The following is a 20,853-nucleotide window of genomic DNA, read 5'->3' on the forward strand; positions in this document are numbered from 1 at the left end:
AGCACACTATCTAAGATTAGCTACTGTGACCCCTTTCCAATTTTGCAAAGAAGTCTGCACCCTGACACTCAATGCCTTATTGAGCCCGTCCATTTGCACAGAGACAGCCACCTCCCATTTGCCGAATTAGTGTTTACCAGTGGTCTTATCCAGATAGAGTTTTCTATTACTGCAAGAGACAAAAACAAAAAAAAGTTTAACAAGCTTCTAGGTCATGCGAAGTATTTCATTCAATCCTTCTCATCCCGTATTAAGGGTCTGTACATGGTCGAACAAACATTTCCAAGCTCATCTTTACTAGGGGCATTACTAGGAATGAATACTTCTTATATGGTAACTGAAAGAAATACCCTAGGGTTACCTTGTCTCGGTCCGCTTTCCTACTGGCAAATACTAATGTGCGGACAGGTTTTTTCTCCATTTCTGACGTTACTTTCTTGATTTTTTTTTAGTTGTATTTTATATTTTTTTGTTTTACTATATATGTACACGAATGATACCATACTTAGCTGTTCCACTGGTCTCAGCCACTTCCCCCACAGGCTACTGCTCTTATTTTACCGGTTGGATACTCCTCTGGGTGCATGAGAAATGGCTGAAAACGATCATGTCACCTTCTCCTCCTAAATAAAACTTCAACATTCATTAGTACATATATAGGTTACAGTCATATTTTTCATATTTTTATTATTTTTTTTAGTTTGTATGCTGGCCGTAACTGCTTCCACATCTACATAAGGCGGTGTACTTGCATTCTCTTTTTTTTTTCTTCCTACTTATTTATTGTTGCTACAAGTTCAAACAGTTCTTATATTTCCATTCTTGTCTTGGTATCCGGACTCCAGGTCGACAACAAAAAGGTCGACACACCTTAGGTCGACGCCAATTTGTCGACACACCTTGGGTCGACATGGACAAAATGTCGACAGGAACAAGGTCGACATGAGTTTTTCACAATTTTTTTCTTTTTTGGAACCTTTTCATACTTAACGATCCACGTATACTACGATTGGAACGGTAATCTGTGCCGAGCGAAGCGGTAGCGGAGCGAAGGCACCATGCCCGAAGCATGGCGAGCAAAGCGGTGCACTAATTGGGGTTCCCGGTCACTCTACGAAGAAAACGACACCAAAAAAACATAAATAACTCATATCGACCTTGTTCCTGTCTACCTTTTGTCCATGTCGACCTTTTGTTCATGTCGACCTTTTGTCCATATCGACCTAAGGTGTGTCGACCAATTGGCGGCGACCTAAGGTGTGTCGACCTTTTTGTTGTCGACCTGGAGTCCCAGACCCCTTGTCTTATATGACTTTGGTTAGACATACCACCTGCAATACCTTAGGATCAAACTCTCCAACCCCTCTTGCTGCCACAGGTTTAAACACTTTGTATGTCTGTCCCTTTGTTTTCGGGATTTTATCAGACATATTCTTATCCTTAAGTTCTGCAATACCTCTGGTTCAAAGCTGCCCACCCTAGGGAATGGTACCCTATCTTTGTCAGTCATACGTACCCATTCAGACAAAAAGTCTTCCGTGTGTGATCCATATTTACCACACATAACAAACCTCACTGACCCCTTGGGCCGCGGCTCTTCAACCCGAACCCTGGCTACAAAACGTCCACCGCTTGTGCATTTGGATCCCATCGCGGACTTTTTCCATTTTACGCAATCACCAATGCACAATACGAATAGACAGTGAAAGTTCTTAGAGCGCTTTCACCCACTCCTTCTCCGCCGAGTACCACGACTCACTCCAATAGTGACCACCGCGAACCCAGTGAGGCCCCTATCTGGTTTCTATTCACTGGAAGTGTTTAGGAGTAACTTACCTATTCCAGTGAATATACTCCGCTGGAGATTTTCCTGAGAGAGACCAGCGAAAACTCCCTATACACTTATACACAAATCACGCTTGCGTATGCTCTACACAGCGCTAATAATACCGCGATTTTACGCAAAAGTTCGTAAAGAGGTATCAAGTTGCGCTGTATATATCGCACCCACAAATGCGCGGTCCAATTGCACAGCGTATAGGTACTTGTTACGGTATCCGGACTCCAGGTCGACAACAACAAGGTCGACACACCTTAGGTCGACGCCAATTGGTCGACACACCTTAGGTCGACATGGAAAAAAGGTCGACATGGAAAAGGGTCGACATGAGTTTTTCACGATTTTTTTCTTTTTTTGGAACCTTTTCATACTTAACGATCCACGTGGACTACGATTGGAACGGTAATCTGTGCCGAGCGAAGCGGTAGCGGAGCGAAGGCACCATGCCCGAAGCATGGCGAGCGAAGCGAGCCATGCGAGGGGACGCAGTGCACTAATTGGGGTTCCCGGTCACTCTACGAAGAAAACGACACCAAAAAAACATAAACTCAGGTCGACCTTTTGTCCATGTCGACCTTTTGTCCATGTCGACCTAAGGTGTGTCGACCAATTGGCGTCGACCCTGAGTCCCAGACCCCTTGTTACCTATCTGCCGTACAACCACGGGTCAATGTACAAACTGTGACCCTCAGCCCGGAGCGTAATACAAAAACCTTTTTACTTCAATACTTCGCAATACTTATGCACTATCACGCTCCTTTGCAAATCACCTCACGATTTGCGTATTAAACCTTATACTAACGTGAGTCAGCCACTTCACGCCACCAAGCCTCCTCTTACTTGATGTACCACACGACGGGATCCCGAATTCCCTGAGTTCAAATATCCACTCACACCTACGTTCGCTCACTCAAATACACTTTGTTTTTCTGTACAGAAAATTTGGATTCATTCAGGTTGGCAGCTTTACCCCAGAGGCAATATAAAAAAAATTTTTTATACTAATCTGCTTTAGAAACCGGGCAGTTTTGTGCTATTGTAGCATGGCTACTGTCCCACCTTTAAACTAAACTAACTATCGTGTGGTTTTATTAAGCGCACACAACCCTACGCAAGCTTGCGTAATTACGCAACCGTGCGTACCTCTATGCCACGTGTGCGGCCTTGCGCCGCGTGCATGTTTTTGTTTTGTTTTTTACGCTGTCCTCACGTTCCGTATCACGTGTACCAATGTGCGTACGCAATAAAACAACTCACACAACTTCGATAAATGTGAGCAATAAAAACTACTATTGCCCACTAGACACAACTTGTTCTGTATAAACTTTTATGCAGACCTGTGTTTGTGTCTTTACGCTTACTTCCTTAAAATACTGTTATTTCAGTTTTAACTATATAGCAACAAATGTATCCTATTTCACACAGATCTATAATGAATCTAGCAATAATCAATAATTTAAATGATATGATTCAGATTGGATAGCTATCTTGCAGAAAATACACTGATATAAACACACACATAATTATTATAATGATATTATATATAATATACCATTCACTGGTCTCCTATGAGACACTTTACCCATTCAGTGCTTCTAATTTGCATATCAGAGGTTCATATGCCTGTTCAAGAGGTTAGTGGGACAGGTTAATTAACCTTTCAATGGCTATCCTAAACTAGCAAGCAGATTTAACTAAATCCTGGAGGAAAAAGAAAAAAACTTTGTTTATATCTGTGTGTAATTCTTTCATCAAGTATTCATCTATTAACTCTCACTAGGCCCAGCTGAAACTATTTGTAATTGACTATGGCATGGGTTAAATAAATGCATTGGTAACTCATAAATGGTGTTTGATGTGACCAAGGAAAGCTGATTATTCTGAGCAGTGAAAATCAGCCATTTAGAAAATGACCTTCCCAAAATGGCCGCTGCTCCTCCCCCTTCCACATCCATGAGGGTTACACAAAATGGTGGACAGGCCATGTGGTTAGTCCAAAATGGAGGACAGACATGCGGCTTCCTTTGTCAAAAAAGAAATCACACACCATACAAGCACTAGAAGTTATTTTAGGCCTGAGTTTAAAAAAAAAAAACTATATCAAGGCTATGCAGCAACTTTTAAATCTACTTAACAGATAAACAATCTAATCTGAAGCACACACAATATGACTTATTTGAACCTTGTTTTGCAACAATAAAAATACATTTTAGCATCTTAAATATTATGAAAAACGCATTGTCCCTTGAAATTTCATATCATTGGCTTACTGATACCACAACAATACATTAACGTGGATGTTATTTTCATCAGCTTCGCAATGCGTCCATCGGAGCCGGTCAATTACAGCCGTGTTTGTAATGTACAGTGCATCATTAAGACCCTGATATCCCGTAAGAGCCCTCATCTGTAAATGCCAAATTGATTTCTCACAAATATTTAAAATGCCCACTCTAATATATATTGTAAATGCCTGCACCTCTTATTACCATATCCCATGAATGTGCGCTATACATCGCAAAACACTGCATCCCATAAGAGAAAACAATACACCCACACATTATCTGAGTTCCAAAGCTCATTGATGTATATATTTGTTATTAAAAGGATATGGATTCAATATATATTACAATGTATAGTATACCTATAGTTACAACTCATACAGTTACATACAATTACATACAGTTACATGCCAGCGATACAATACCATTCCCTTAATGCTTATGTCTCTCTCTTTCTCTAAAATCATGCCGGGACTCCATCTTACGCTGAGACCAAAACAGGAACTGAGCTGGCAATAACTCCATCATCGTCTCAGACCTTACAGCAACTCTGAGACCAAAACAGGAACTACTTTCCTGTGTGATCAGCAATGTGTTATCTAGGTTGGGGGAGGGGACTCTCTCTCATTCATGATGAGTCACTAGTTTCTTTGTATATGCTGAACAGGTTCAGCCTTGGGGACGTCCAAAGGGCTGGCCTGAGTTTCCTGTCCACTACCTGTTTGGTCTATGTATTGTTCTAATAAAAGTGATTTTAGCTTTTATACATGTAATCATAATTATCCGCTGCAATGTCCCACAACTTCACAACAAGCATCAAATGAATCTACACATCAATCTGGTTGCTTCAATAGTAAACATGACCGGTCTATCTGGTTTCGTTCAAATAATACACATACATGACATTACTTCATTATATACAATTCTAAATCATCATGATGTCTGGCGCTTGATACCACCACAATTATGTACTGCATGAAATAAGTGTCGAATCCATCTCTGTGGCATGTCCGTGTAAATGCGGGTGTTACCATATATTGCTGTGCTCGCTGCGCGTATTTGCAAGTATAGCGACTCATAATGTGTGTAGTTTGTATGTTCTCTTTATGTATTTTTTTTTCTTTACTTCGACAGTATGTAAACAAATAAGCAGACAAGAGAAAAGTGACTTACAATTAAAGACAGTATATGACAAATACAGGGTGCAGTAACATAGCTGCATTAGCAGACGTCACTGAAATAAGTATCAGGTGGCAGAAAACCAAAGGATTTGGTGCCGTTGAAAGGAGTATTGAGTAGAAGATGGTTTACTTTAAGAAGAAGGAAAGGCACATGAGGAAAGAAGGCCCTGCTCGTGAAAGCTTATATTCTAGAACTACTTTATTGGTTATGAACCTGTAGAAATGTATGTAGAAACTTTGTAAAGAGTTAAAATAAGGGACAGTTTCTCAGCAGACTGAAATGATTCACTGGTGTTTTGCATAAGTCCGTAATTAGCTGGTCAGTGTAATGAAGGACTTTGGTGTACAGTAGCTGGAAGCCAGTTTCTCAGAAGAGGTTTCTATTACCTGCCAGTAAAGTCCTCATTTTCCTGTTCCAGCCTCTCCTGCCTGGGTTATACAAGGTTCTCCTCTTGTTTTTTTTTTTTTTTTGTTTTTTTTTCATTTTCATTATTGGACATTTTCCAGGTATAAATCTGTTCCTCCCAAATCAGGTTTCCACTGTCTGTAATAGTTTTTATTTTATTTATATAAGGGATGCAAGTTTTCAGTATGAGCTTCATGTCACTGTCACTAAGGTGACACTGGCAAACATTCATTTAATCTTGGCTTGTCAGGAATAAGTCTGCCATTAATGCCACAAAATAGCCTAGCTATGAGTAGACAGATGAGTCATTCTGTGAACCCTGCCCGTCCAAACTAGCGGTTTATCCGTTTACAGAAGGTAAAGATCTACAGGATGCATCGCATCTGTTGGTAAATTGCTATTTGTGACATTGTGCTGCACACACCAACAAGATAAGGAGCCAGGAGCCACCTGATATTTCAGACTGTATACACACTGATTTTTGTGCCCAGTGTTTCTTTTTAAAGCGGGTTCTTGTTGCCATTAAGCTTTTTTTCTGGTGCTGTACCCCTGATGAACAATCACAAAACCCTATTCTATGATCATATTCTATTAACACACTCAATGCAGACATAAGGAGGTGGTAGAGAATGGTGGGGCTCCTCTGTACTGGATGGGTGTGGATTAAGGTTGGGGGGGGGGCATGTCATTGGTATCAGTAGTTAGATTTTTATGTGATGTTGATGGACCGCTGCTCCATTGCGTTCCTGCACTTGTTGCCCCCACCTAGTGATGCGCCTTTGTGTGCACGTTGCATGGTGTAACCATATTTCTGCTGACTTGCCATTTAGAGAATTGTCAATTTTTTCCACCAAGTGTTGTTCTTTCCACTTCCAGCCTGTACACCAGGCATGGGAGCACACAGCATGTTGCGCTTATGACCAATTTTACAAGATTTGCAGTCATTTTAAAGTGACCTAATCAAGAGCAATTTCTGTCCAATAACTGCCTGCATTATATCTGATACTATAAACCTGTTTCAGGGAAGTTGAAGGAATGGACGCTTATCCTTTATGGTACCGCTGAGCACCCGTACAATCCTCACGGTTTTCATCAGGCAAGATCTAAAACCTTGGATATATCAACCGCAGACTTCGAGCCTTCTAAGGCTGCTCTCTTTCAGAGTGCTCTGGAGTTTGAGGAAGAGGATGAGTATGCAGGTACAAGTCTAGGGTATGTCATGTATGTACAAAATGACCTATTTCCTATATTAACATAAAAGTTACCCTTAAGGGGATTGGAAAGGGGGGGGGGGGGTCGCATCCATAACGGGTGTATTTCCAGTTTTTTTTATATAAAAGAAATATGCGTTTTCTCCCCAAATCAGCTACACTGTAATCTGAAGGCTAGCCAGGTCCGTAGGCTGCTGCATGTGAATAAGGACCTCTCCAATTGTAGCGCCGTACATTTGTAGGTTCAGGTGTCATAGAAACATAGAATTTGATGGCAGATAAGAACCACTTGGCCCATCTTGACTGCCCCTTTTTTTACCATATTTTTATCTCAAATCTTGTTTGATCCTTATTTCTTTGTAAGGATATCCTTATGTCTGTCCCATGCATGTTAAAATTGCTCTACTGTCTTAGCCTCTACCACCTCTGATGGAAGGATATCCCACTTGTCCACTACCCTTTCTGTGAAGTAATTTTTCCTCATGTTTCTCCTGAACCTCCCCCCCTCCAGTCTCAGTGCATGTCCTTGTGTCCTATTACTTCTCTTCATTTGAAGACTGCTTCGGTCCTGGACATTGTTAAAACCCTTGACCTATTTGAAAGTTTCTATCATGTCCCCCCTTTCCCTTCTCTGCTCCAAATTACACATATTGAGATTTTGGGGTATTTGAGACTTTCTGGGTTTGTTTTGTGATGTAGGCCATGAACCATTTTAGTTGCCCTTCTTTGTACATTCTCTAATGTATTAATATCCTTCTGAAGATATGGCCTCCAGAATTGAACACTATTCTAGATGAGACTGTACCAATGAACTATACAGTGGCATTATTATGCTAATGAAGGACGGAATAGTGATTGTTCAGTCTTTCATTAACTCATTCTAATGTGTATGGGCAATCCCCGCTCAAGGGCATTTATTCTTTTGTCGGAACTTATGCCCATCGCTCCAGCTTTTTTAAACTTACATCAAACATATTTTGCAGCAGCGGCACTGTACAATAAGAAAATAAATTACTGACAGACTTTGGATGGATCTGACTGCCAAGTCGTAAGGCTGGGTACACACTGTAGGATATCGGGCAGATGTGACATCGCAAACGATATATCGTAAGTGCATACACACTATACGATATATCGGTGGTGCTCACATCCACCCACATCCCATAGTATGCAGGGCTGTCGCATATCTTTTGCTCTCAAATGCAGAACAAAAGATATGTGACATTGTATACGACCTGCGGGAGCGTGCATCGTATACAATATCACCCGTACACACTGTCCGATGTTACCGATATATCGTACGAGCCGCCGGGTGACATCGTACAGTGTGTACCCAGCCTTAGTTTTAATTTTAAAAAAAGAGTAAGTCCGCAATTTGTAGTGATACAGTGAAGTGTGGGAATGAAAAATGGTAATTCTCAGTGTTCTGAATGGGGCAAGTCTTGTTATGTATTTCTGTCAATTCATGTAGATATAGGAGTTTGTAGTAACAGAGATATAGGACTACAAATGTGAAGTTTTCTAATGTGCGCCCTCCCTTTAACTACAATACATTTTGGAACCTACAACTAATGCTTGCCCATGGTTACAAAAGCTGCTCCATAATGTGTTTTTTTTCTTTTTGTTTTGTTTTTTCTATTCAGGCACTATATTTAATAAGCGTCTTTCTTGGTTTTCCGGTGGCTTTGACAGCCACCAATCAAAATAATAATAATACACCATCAATGTTTTAGGCCGAGGATAAAATAGAATAGAAACCCCTGATTTATCAAGCAAAACTAAAATGGACTAGGGTTAGACGGGCGTGATTGCTGAAACAGTGGATACATGAATTGGTTTTGACAGGCAAGATTGACTTGACATAAGTATCATCCAAATGGACTATGGAGGATTATGGGATGCAGTCAAGATCCCGCCGGCCGAAATCCCGACGGTCAGAATACCCACACTGGAATCCCGACCGGCACAATCCCGACATATTCTCCCTCCGTGGGTGTCCACGAGACCCATAGAGGGAGAATAAATTAGTGTGCCGAGCGTAGCGTGGCGTTGCGCTCGACCCCCTGTCGGGATTCTGCTGGTCGGGATTCCGGTGTCGGTATTCCGACCGCTGGGATCCCGTCCAGCGGGATTTCGTACTGATCCCAGGATTATGATGCCTCTCACCACACATGACTGGACTTAAATACCTAAACAAACAAATTACGCAAAGACACAATCACACCACACTCACACACAAAAGGACACACACAGAAGCAAGACCACTTTGAAAAAATGCACCACAATCAGCAATTTCTCCTATTACTATCCTATAACCTTTTCCTTCTCCACTTAAACTCCTCACAAACCCACAAAGTGGTAAAAGAAGTGCCCATCAGTTTGTTTTGAAGTGGTCATTTGCTGTTTTCAATAACCTTAAAATAGAAGAGCACCATTAAATGAATATGAATTGAACAGCTTCTAGTCCACAGTGGTTTGGATAGAAACAGCCACCATACAGAAAACACAATGGCGGGTTGTCTTTTCCAATCCGATGGCAATTGAAGACATTGTTGATGTTTACGCATCAAAACCGTCCTTTAGTAAATACCTGCAATTAGACATAAAACAGTCAATCTGCATCTGTTTCCAGGGTGCTCTAAACCACACCAAACCCACCGCTTAGTAAGCACCAGGTCTCCACGTAAAGCCGTATTCGCTCCTATATATAGCATGGTGTGTATTGCATTGGTCTGCTTTTGCTGGTAGAAGGAGCCCTGGTGTTTCAGAGGAAGCATGTGGCTGGCAGTAATTTTACTGAACGTCTCACAAAAATTTTTTATTTTTTTTATTTTTTTGGGGTGGGGGAGAGAGTCTATAAATACAGAAAAGTAAACCTTTCATCAAAAAATAGTTTCACAGTAGACTATTTCCAATGTTACCATTATATTTGCAAGTCAATGTCGCACTCGTCCTCCATGCAGAAGTGTCCTCATACATCTTCCCTCAATACACCATGCAGCAGGAGATGCCTGGCGTAAGGCAGCCGACAGCTCTGCTAACCTTGGGCGTATTTTTTTTGCCTAAAATGCATCTTATTCACATCCTTATGTGACTAGGATGCACACGCAGCTTATACTGATTAAAATGATATGCAGCATGCCTATGTTTTGTGTGTGGCTGCATCTGCATACAGAATGCTATGCTACAGTGACTTCCAGGTAAACACTGTCGCATAGAATTTTGTATGCAGATACAGCCACAGTCACACACAGAATATAGGCATGCCACATAACATTCTGATCAGCAGAGTCTGCTTGTGCGTCCTATCCGCATAGCAGCAGAAACAGATACCCAACACTAATGTTGCACGGGACTTGTCAGCACACTGACGCCAGGCATCTCCCGCTGCATGGCGTATTGAGGTAAGATGTAGGAGGACACATCTGTAAGGATTTTCTTTCTTTACCCAACAGTGAGTATAGAGGTTCTTAACTATATGGTTATTAGTTACAGAATAGCAATAGTCCACTTATTTTGAATAATAGAATAGCAATAATAACATGGCAGATCACTTGCTGTGCACCTCTCGTCATGATCATGCCTTAATGAACCGCAGCATCAAAATATATGCCCATATAAAGATGGGGTACCTGGAACTGGGTATGGATCATTAGATCTACCCTATGTAGGTCGACAGCCAATAGGTCAAGCCCATTTGGTCAACATGGTCAAAAGGTCGACATGTAAAACATAAGACAATGGAATAAATTGACACATGGAAAGGTCGATACGGAGAATTGTCGACAACATTTTTATTTATTTTTAAAATGTTTGAGTTCAAAGCACAGGTAACCCCAATTAGTGTACCACGTCACCTTGCATGGCGAGCGAAGGCATGGTGTTTCATTGCGCTCTTTACAGGTTACTATTTCAACCATAGCCCACGTAGATGGTGAAGTACTGTATGAAAAAGTTGAAGCAAAAAACACTTAAAAATTTGTGTCGACCATTGTCATGTCAACCATTTGAACCTGTCAACCACAATCACTGTTGACCTTGTACATGTCGACCTATTGACCATGTCTACCTAATGCATGTTGACCATATGGGTTTGACCTATTGACTGTCGACCTGTTGCCCGGATACCTGTGGAACCCTGTACAGAGTAACTCCTAACTACTAGACTTGTCATGTTCACATTTCAATCTGTGCTAGAAGTTGTTTGTAGCTGAATACATTGTGCTTGTTTGGCTCTCGTATAGAGGTAAATCTTTGTCTTTCCAAGGTCCATGCCATGCGGAGTGTGGTGACAGAGGATGTGACGGGCCTGGCGCAGAGCAGTGTCTGAGCTGCATCCACTATAGTCTGGGAAGTGTGAAATCTGGCAGGTAACTTGGTGTGCATATGTCCCAGTCAGAAGCATACGTCAACTCTATTCTTACATAGCGCCTCAGTAGCGCTCTCTGTTGGATAGCTTATGTGCTCTTTTCTATTGTAATGTTTATTTCTCTGATGTCCTAGTGGATGCTGGGAACTCCGTAAGGACCATGGGGAATAGCGGCTCCGCAGGAGACTGGGCACAACTAAAAGAAAGCTTTTAGACTACCTGGTGTGCACTGGCTCCTCCCACTATGACCCTCCTCCAAGCCTCAGTTAGATTTCTGTGCCCGGCCGAGCTGGATGCACACTAGGGGCTCTCCTGAGCTCCTAGAAAGAAAGTTTATTTTAGGTTTTTTATTTTACAGTGAGACCTGCTGGCAACAGGCTCACTGCAGCGAGGGACTAAGGGGAGAAGAAGCGAACCTACCTGCTTGCAGCTAGCTTGGGCTTCTTAGGCTACTGGACACCATTAGCTCCAGAGGGATCGACCGCATGGAACTGGCCTTGGTGTTCGTTCCCGGAGCCGCGCCGCCGTCCCCCTTACAGAGCCAGAAGCAAGAAGAGGTCCGGAAAATCGGCGGCAGAAGACATCAGTCTTCACCAAGGTAGCGCACAGCACTGCAGCTGTGCGCCATTGCTCCTCATACACACTTCACACTCCGGTCACTGAGGGTGCAGGACGCTGGGGGGGGGCGCCCTGAGCAGCAATAATATCACCTTGGCTGGCAAAATAACCACAATATATAGCCCCAGAGGCTATATATGTGATAAATACCCCTGCCAGAATCCATAAAAAAGCGGGAGAAAAGTCAGCGAAAAGGGGGCGGAGCTATCTCCCTCTGCACACTGGCGCCATTTTCTCTTCACAGTGCAGCTGGAAGACAGCTCCCCAGGCTCTCCCCTGTAGTTTGCAGGCTCAAAGGGTTAAAAAGAGAGGGGGGGCACTAAATTTAGGCGCAATATTGTATATACAAGCAGCTATTGGGAAAAATTCACTCAATATAGTGTTAATCCCTAAATTATATAGCGCTCTGGTGTGTGCTGGCATACTCTCTCTCTGTATCCCCAAAGGGCTGTGTGGGGTCCTGTCCTCAGTCAGAGCATTCCCTGTGTGTGTGCGGTGTGTCGGTACGGCTGTGTCGACACGTTTGATGAGGAGGCTTATGTGGTGGCAGAGCAGATGCCGATAAATGTGATGTCGCCCCCTGTGGGGCCGACACCAGAGTGGATGCATGGGTGGAAGGTATAAACCGACAGTGTCAACTCCTTACATAAAAGGCTGGATGACGTAACAGCTGTGGGACAGCCGGCTTCTCAGCCGCGCCTGCCCAGGCGTCTCAAAGGCATCAGGGGCTCAAAAACGCCCGCTCCCTCAGATGGCAGACACAGATGTCGACACGGAGTCTGACTCCAGTGTCGACGAGGTTGAGACATATACACAATCCACTAGGAACATCCGTTACATGATCCCGGCAATAAAAAATGTGTTACACATTTCTGACATTAACCCAAGTACCACTAAAAAAGGGTTTTATGTGTGGGGAGAAAAAGCAGGCAGTGTTTTGTTCCCCCATCAAATGAGTGAATGAAGTGTGAAAAAGCGTGGGTTCCCCCGATAAGAAACTGGTAATTTCTAAAAAGTTACTGATGGCGTACCCTTTCCCGCCAGAGGATAAATTACGCTGGGAGATATCCCCTAGGGTGGATAAGGCGCTCACACGTTCGTCAAAAAAGGTGGCACTGCCGTCTTAGGATACGGCCACTTTGAAGGTACCTGCTGATAAAAAGCAGGAGGCTATCCTGAAGTCTGTATTTACACACTCAGGTACTAGACTGAGACCTGCAGATAGTGCTGCTGCAGCGTGGTCTGTGACCCTGTCAAACAGGGATACTATTTTGCGAACATAAGAGCATATTAAAGACGTCGTCTTATATATGAGGGATGCACAGAGGGATATTTTGCCGGCTGGCATCCAGAATTAATGCAATGTCCATTCTGTCAGGAGGGTATTAGAGACCCGACACTGGACAGGTGATGCTGACTTTAAAAGGCACATAGAGCCTTATAAGGGTGAGGAATTGTTTGGGGATGGTCTCTGGGACCTCGTATCCACAGCAACAGCTGGGAAGAAAATTTTTTACCTCGGGTTTCCTCACAGCCTAAGAAAGCACTGTATTATCAGGTACAGTCCTTTCGGCTTCAGAAAAGCAAGCGGGTCAAAGGCGCTTCCTTTCTGCACAGAGACAAGGGAAGAGGGAAAAAGCTGCACCAGTCAGCCAGTTCCCAGAATCAAAATTCTTCCCCCGCTTCCTCTGAGTCCACCGCATGACGCGGGGGCTCCACAGGCGTAGCCAGTTACGGTGGGGGGCCGCCTCAAAAATTTCAGCGATCAGTGGGCTCGCTCACAGGTGGATCCCTGGATCCTTCAAGTAGTATCTCAGGGGTACAAGCTGGAATTCGAGGCGTCTCCCCCCCGCCGTTTCCTCAAATCTGCCTTGCCGACAACTCCCTCAGGCAGGGAGGCTGTGCTAGAGGCAATTCACAAGCTGTATTCCCAGCAGGTGATAGTCAAGGTGCCCCTACTTCAACAAGGACGGGGTTACTATTCCACACTGTTTGTGGTACCGAAACCGGACGGTTCGGTGAGACCCATGTTAAATTTGAAATCCTTGAACACATACATAAAAAAAGTTCAAGATGGAATCGCTCAGGGCGGTTATTGCAAGCCTGGAGTAGGGGGATTACATGGTATCCCTGGACATCAAGGATGCTTACCTACATGTCCCCATTTACCATCCTCACCAGGAGTACCTCAGATTTGTGGTACAGGATTGCCATTACCAATTCCAAACACTGCCGTTTGGACTGTCCACGGCACCAAGGGTCTTTACCAAGGTAATGGCAGAAGTGATGATACTCCTTCGAAAGAAGGGAGTTTTAATTATCCCGTACTTGGACGATCTCCTTATAAAGGCGAGGTCCAAGGAGCAGTTGTTGGTCGGAGTAGCACTATCTCGGGAAGTGCTACAACAGCACGGATGGATTCTATACATTCCAAAGTCACAGCTGGTTCCTACCACACGCCTACTGTTCCTGGGGATGGTTCTGGACACAGAACAGAAAAAAGTATTTCTCCCGCAGGAGAAAGCCAAGGAGCTGTCATCTCTTGTCAGAGACCTCCTGAAACCAAAACAGGTATCGGTGCATCACTGCACACGAGTCCTGGGAAAAATGATAGCTTCTTACGAAGCAGAATTCCATTCGGCAGGTTCCATGCAAGAACCTTTCAGTGGGACCTCTTGGACAAGTGGTCGGGATCGCATCTTCAGATGCATCGGCTGATAACCCTGTCTCCAAGGACCAGGGTATCTCTACTGTGGTGGCTGCAGAGTGCTCATCTTCAAGAGGGCCGCAGATTTGGCATACAGGACTGGGTCCTGGTAACCACGGATGCCAGCCTTCGAGGCTGGGGGGCAGTCATACAGGGAAGAAATTTCCAAGGACTTTGGTCAAGTCAGGAGTCGTCCCTACACAGAAATATTCTGGAACTGAGGGCCATTTACAATGCCCTAAGTCTGGCAAGGCCTCTGCTTCAAAACCAGCCGGTACTGATCCAATCAGACAACATCACGGCAGTCGTCATGTAAACCGACAGGGCGGCACAAGAAGCAGGATGGCGATGGCAGAAGCCACAAGGATTCTCCGATGGGCGGAAAATCACGTCTGAGCACTGTCAGCAGTGTTCATTCCGGGAGTGGTCAACTGGGAAGCAGACTTCCTCAGCAGACACGACCTACACCCGGGAGAGTGGGGACTTCATCCAGAAGTCTTCCAACTGTTGGTAAACTGTTGGGAAAGGCCACAGGTGGACATGATGGCGTCCCGCCTAAACAAAAAACTAGATATTGCGCCAGGTCAAGGGACCCTCAGGCGATAGCTGTGGACGCTCTAGTGACACCGTGGGTGTACCAGTCGGTTTATGTATTCCCTCCTCTGCCTCTCATACCAAAGGTACTGAGAATAATAAGAAGACGAGGAGTAAGAACGATACTCGTGGTTCCGGATGGGCCAAGAAGAGCTTGGTACCCAGAACTTCAAGAAATGATATCAGAGGACCCTTGGCCTCTGCCGCTCAGACAGGACCTGCTACTGCAGGGGCCCTGTCTGTTCTAAGACTTACCGCGGCTGCGTTTGACGGCATGGCGGTTGAATTCCGGATCCTAAAGGAAAAGGGCATTCCGGAGGAAGTCATTCCTACGCTGATAAAAGCCAGGAAAGAAGTAACCGCAAACCATTATCACCGTATTTGGCGAAAATATGTTGCGTGGTGTGAGGCCAGGAAGGCCCCAACAGAGGAATTTCAGCTGGGTCGTTTTCTGCACTTCCTACAGTCGGGAGTGACTATGGGCCTAAACTTGGGTTCCATTAAGGTCCAGATTTCGGCTCTGTCGATTTTCTTCCAGAAAGAACTGGCTTGACTGCCTGGAGTTCAGACATTTGTAAAGGGAGTGCTACATATTCAGCCCCCTTTTGTGCCTCCTGTGGCACCTTGGGATCTCAACGTGGTGTTGAGTTTCCTAAAATCACATTGGTTTGAGCCACTTAAAACTGTGGATTTGCCTAGGGTGGAGCACTGGAGGGCGTTGGTGAACGAGGTAATTCGCCATGAGAGACATATGTATAAAATACGGGGTTCCACCTCTCGGTTTACGGAGATGTGGGGCCGCTGGGGTGGCGCAGGGCTGGGCGAACAAGTATTAAGCACATGAGCGACATTGTAAAACTATGGATATTCCTCGTCATGGATATATATATGTAACTATATATGATAAGAAATAACACGCACACCAAAATGTGATTGGAAAAAACGGTTTATTGATGGCAACTGTTAAAGTTATAGTTAAATTTCAATGTTGATGTTTTGTTTTGTTTGTTTGTGACATAAAACTCAATAAAAACTACTTGATTTAAAAAAAAAAACTGTGGATTTGAAATATCTCACGTGGAAAGTGGTCATGTTATTGGCCTTGGCTTCGGCCAGGCGTGTGTCAGAATTGGCGGCTTTGTCATGTAAAAGCCCTTATCTGATTTTCCATATGGATAGGGCAGAATTGAGGACTCGTCCCCAGTTTCTCCCTAAGGTGGTATCAGCCTTTCACTTGAACCAACCTATTGTAGTGCCTGCGGCTACTAGGGACTTGGAAGATTCCAAGTTACTGGACGTAGTCAGGGCCTTAAAAATTTATATTTCCAGGACGGCTGGAGTCAGGAAAATTGACTCGCTTTTTATCCTGTAGGCACCCAACAAAATAGGTGCTCCTGCTTCTAAGCAGACTATTGCTCGCTGAATTTGTAGCACAATTCAGCTGGAGCATTCTGCGGATGGATTGCCGCATCCTAAATCAGTAAAAGCCCATTCCACGAGGAAAGTGGGCTCATCTTGGGCGGCTGCCCGAGGGGTCTCGGCTTTACAACTTTGCCGAGCTGCAACTTGGTCAGGGGCAAACACGTTTGCAAAATTCTACAAATTTGATACCCTGGCTGAGGAGGACCTTGAGTTCTCTTATTCGGTGTTGCAGAGTCATCCGCACTCTCCCGCCCATTTGGGAGCTTTGGTATAATCCCCATGGTCCTTACGGAGTTCCCAGCATCCACTAGGACGTCAGAGAAAATAAGATTTTACTCACCGGTAAATCTATTTCTCGTAGTCCGTAGTGGATGCTGGGCGCCCATCCCAAGTGCGGATTGTCTGCAATACTTGTATGTAGTTATTGCCTAACTAAGGGTTATTGTTGAGCCATCTGTTGAGAGGCTCAGTTATATTTCATACTGTTAACTGGGTATAGTATCACAAGTTATACGGTGTGATTGGTGTGGCTGGTATGAGTCTTACCCGGGATTCAAAATCCTTCCTTATTGTGTCAGCTCTTCCGGGCACAGTATCCTAACTGAGGCTTGGAGGAGGGTCATAGTGGGAGGAGCCAGTGCACACCAGGTAGTCTAAAAACTTTCTTTTAGTTGTGCCCAGTCTCCTGCGGAGCCGCTATTCCCCATGGTCCTTACGGAGTTCCCAGCATCCACTATGGACTACGAGAAATAGATTTACCGGTGAGTAAAATCTTATTTTCTCTAGCATCCATAAGGGATATTGGGGACACATTAGTATGATGGGTATAGTCGGGGTCCAAAGGAGCCAGTGCACTTTCAGTTTCTTCAACTGGATGTGCTGGCTCCTCCCCTCTGTGCCCCCTCCCACAGGCAGTTTAGAAAAAAGTGCCCTCAGGAGAGGATGCACACACTGCAAGCTCCAGAGTTTTTCTTCAGTTTTATTTTAAACTTTATTATTTTTGGTATGCTGTTTGGGCAACAGCACACCTGCACCGTGGGAGTTGGGTGGGGTCACCGACCTCGCGAGGTATCAGAGCTGCTTCCCCGCTGCAGGACCACCATCCTGAGAGGTGGTTTGTTCAGCGGGGCACTGTGCCTTAGCTGTCACAATCGCAAAACGCCACACGCCCCTAACCTAAGCCTGAGGGTGACAGTGGTGAGCACAGACCAGGGGCCCCGCTAGGTTCATTGTGCGGCTGACACGCTGGGGAAGCATACGGGACCCTTCTGGGGGGGACCCGCTATAACCCCCTATGTAAACTGGTTAGCGGTGGCTTAACCTAACACTTGTGTGACGCTTTAAGCACTTTTGGGAGACTTTGCCAGTATAAAAATATCCGTAGCTCCGGTGCCATTGTGGGGGTGAGGGGTGGGGGCAACCTCAGAGCGGGCTCAGCTGCATTTTGGCGCCTTCCTCTGCACAGCAGCAGAAGCCTCACACAGCTCCTCCAGACGCAGGGGCACGCTGGATCATTGGTACAGGGTGTGAGAGCCGCTATTATGCACATTCCTACATCCCAATAGGGAAGATAGTTATATAAACACAGTGTTTCACCGAGATACAGCTAGCAGCCTCACTGAGGCTATATAGCTTGGGTGTGCTGGTGCCTTCTCTCTGTCTCTTCTCACATACAGTAGAGCAGGCTTGCATTATATTGTCTGTATTATATGTGTGTGTTGGTGTATTATTGTCATCATGAGTAAAACACAAGTTATGCAGTGTGTGTAACACCAGGTTCTCCCCACTCTCTTCTGGCTCCATTTCTTGTGAACAATGTAGTCAGTCCTCACAAAACATTGAGGAGACTGTGGGGTAGGGTCATGAGCCTTCCTGGCTAGGTGCCATCGAAACTATGGTGTATGATATGTCATCTCAGCTCACTGCAAATGCCCACAAAACTCAAGAATTGCAGGCTAGTGCAAATCTAGCTGCTAGGGCTGATGTTCCCCATCTCCCCCCTCTCTGCTGCAGGTCCACAAAAACGTGCATTACCTGCATTACTATCAGACTCTGATGATCTACAGGAGGATGGGGATGATGTGGACCCCGTAAGTGGGGACTCCACTCCTACACAGGGTATTGAACCCCTCATTCTGGCTAAACGGGATGTGTTAAAACTCCCTCTAGGGGACACTGCAACACAGCAGTCGTTTTTCCTCACACAAAACAAATTGAGTGTCACCTTCCCTGATTCAAAAGAATTGGATGACCTATTTAAGTTAGCCTGGAAAAATCCAGGTAAGAAATATCAGGTGTCAAAACGGTTTTTGCATACTTTCCCTTTTGCCTCTGAAGGCAGAAAATTCTGGGAAGAATCCCCGGCTGTAGACGTCTGTCTCTCGCCTCTCTAAGAAGGCTGTACTCCCTGCTCCGGTCTCCTTTACCATCAGGGACCCCGGGGATAGGAAAATTGAGACCACTCTGAAATCTATCTACACAGCTGCAGGTATATCTCAAAGACCGGCCATAGCAGGTTGCTGGATGACACATGCAATTCATACATGGGCTACTCATGTGACCCTAGTTACTACAGTGACTATCCTAAAACACATTCAGGACGCGGCACGCATCCTCTGTGACTCTCTCAAGGTCAATGGCAATATTAATGCTAGGACTACTGCCATGGCAGTGTCTGCACGCAGGGTCTTGTGGTTGCTTCAGTGGATTGCGGAGGCAGAATCCAAGCGCAATGTGGAATCCCTTCACTTTACAGGGGAATGGCTCTTCGAGGGCGAATTGGACACTTGGATCTCTAAGGTTACTGCTGGAAAATCCAAGTTTCTTCCCTCAGGGGCCCCGCCAGCTAGACGTACCTACCTGGGACAGTCTACGCAGTCCTTTCGGTCCATCAGATTTTGATCTATGGCCAGAGGTGTCTCCAACGCAGCTAGAGGCACCAAAGGTAAGCCTAGGAAACCAGCCGTTGCCGGCTCTTAGGAACAGAGCACCAGTTCAGCTTACGCAAAAGCTTCAGCATGACTGTTCCTGCCCACCCCGAGAGGATCTCGAGGTGGGAGCTCGGTTACGTCACTTCAGCCACATCTGGGAAAGTTCCTGACAGGATGCCTGGGTAAGGGACCTAATCTCTCAGCGGTACAGGCTGGAGTTCAATGGTGCTCCTCCCCAACGATTTTTCAAATGAAGCTTACCAGCTTTGGAAGATACGCTTATTACGCTGCTACTGGCCATCAAAAAGTTGGTTCAGTCTGAAGTCATTGTTCCAGTACCCCTCCAACAATGTGGACAAGGTTACTACTCCAATCTGTTCGTAGTGCCAAAACTGGATGGGTCAGTAAGACCCATTTTGAAACTGAAGTCCTTAAACCCTTATCTGAAGGTTTTCAAGTTCAAGATGGAATCTTTGAGAACAGTGATTGCAGGCCTGGAAGAACAGGAATTCCTGGTATTCCTGGATGTCAAGGACGCCTTTCTTCATATCCCGATTTGGCCTCCTCATCAGGCCTATCTGAGATTTGCCCTGCTGAACGATCACTACCAGTTCCAGACGTTACCCTTCAGCCTGTCTACAGCTCCGAGGGTGTTCATGAAGGTGATGGCGGAAATGATGTTCCAGCTCTGGGATCAGGGGGTCAACATAATCCCTTACCTGGACGTTCTTCTGATAAAAGCGAGTTCCAGGGAGCTTCTATTGCTCCATATAGATGCACTATCCAACTTCTGTCACGCCATGGGTGGATCCTCAATCTACAGAAGTCCCACCTGGAGCCATCTCAGCGGCTTCTGTTTCTGGGAATGCTTCTGGATGCTGTAGCACGGAAAGTGTTCCTCCCAGAGGACAAAGCGAGAACACTCCAGGAAATTGTTCGCATGGTTCTCCAACCTGCTCGAGTATCCATTCATCTTTGCATAAGATTGTTGGGGAAGATGGTTGCCTCTTACGAGGCGATCCAGTATGGAAGGTTCCATGCCAGACTTTTCCAATTGGATATCCTGAACAAGTGGTCAGTTGCACCGGATGTTACAACTGTCACCCCAAGCCAGGATTTCACTCCTGTGGTGGCTGCAGTCTTCCAATCTCCTGGAAGGTTGACTCTTCGGGATTCAGGATTGGATACTCCTCATGACCGATGCAAGTCTGAGAGGATGGGGAGCTGTCACCCAAGGGGCACAGTTCCAGGACAGGTGGTCTGCCGAATAGGCCCTACTTCCGATCAACATTC

The 20,853-nt window shown here is 45.1% G+C and overlaps 1 protein-coding gene across 2 annotated transcripts in view; it reads left to right on the forward strand.

The window, feature by feature from the left end:
* The window catches only part of PCSK6 (proprotein convertase subtilisin/kexin type 6), a 353,524-nt gene that overhangs the window by 299,599 nt on the left and 33,072 nt on the right, over positions 1 to 20,853 (forward strand). The window contains exons 14-15 of one of the 2 annotated variants that reach the window (XM_063925653.1): positions 6,732 to 6,908; positions 11,188 to 11,290. In XM_063925653.1, coding sequence (XP_063781723.1) covers positions 6,732 to 6,908; positions 11,188 to 11,290 — 280 coding nt within the window. Of the gene's footprint in view, positions 1 to 6,731; positions 6,922 to 11,187; positions 11,291 to 20,853 lie in introns of those variants that run through there. The other variant, XM_063925654.1, reaches the window with a different exon arrangement.

This window comes from Pseudophryne corroboree, chromosome 6, assembly GCF_028390025.1.
Source record: "Pseudophryne corroboree isolate aPseCor3 chromosome 6, aPseCor3.hap2, whole genome shotgun sequence".
In the NCBI taxonomy this organism is placed as follows: Eukaryota; Metazoa; Chordata; class Amphibia; order Anura; family Myobatrachidae; genus Pseudophryne; species Pseudophryne corroboree.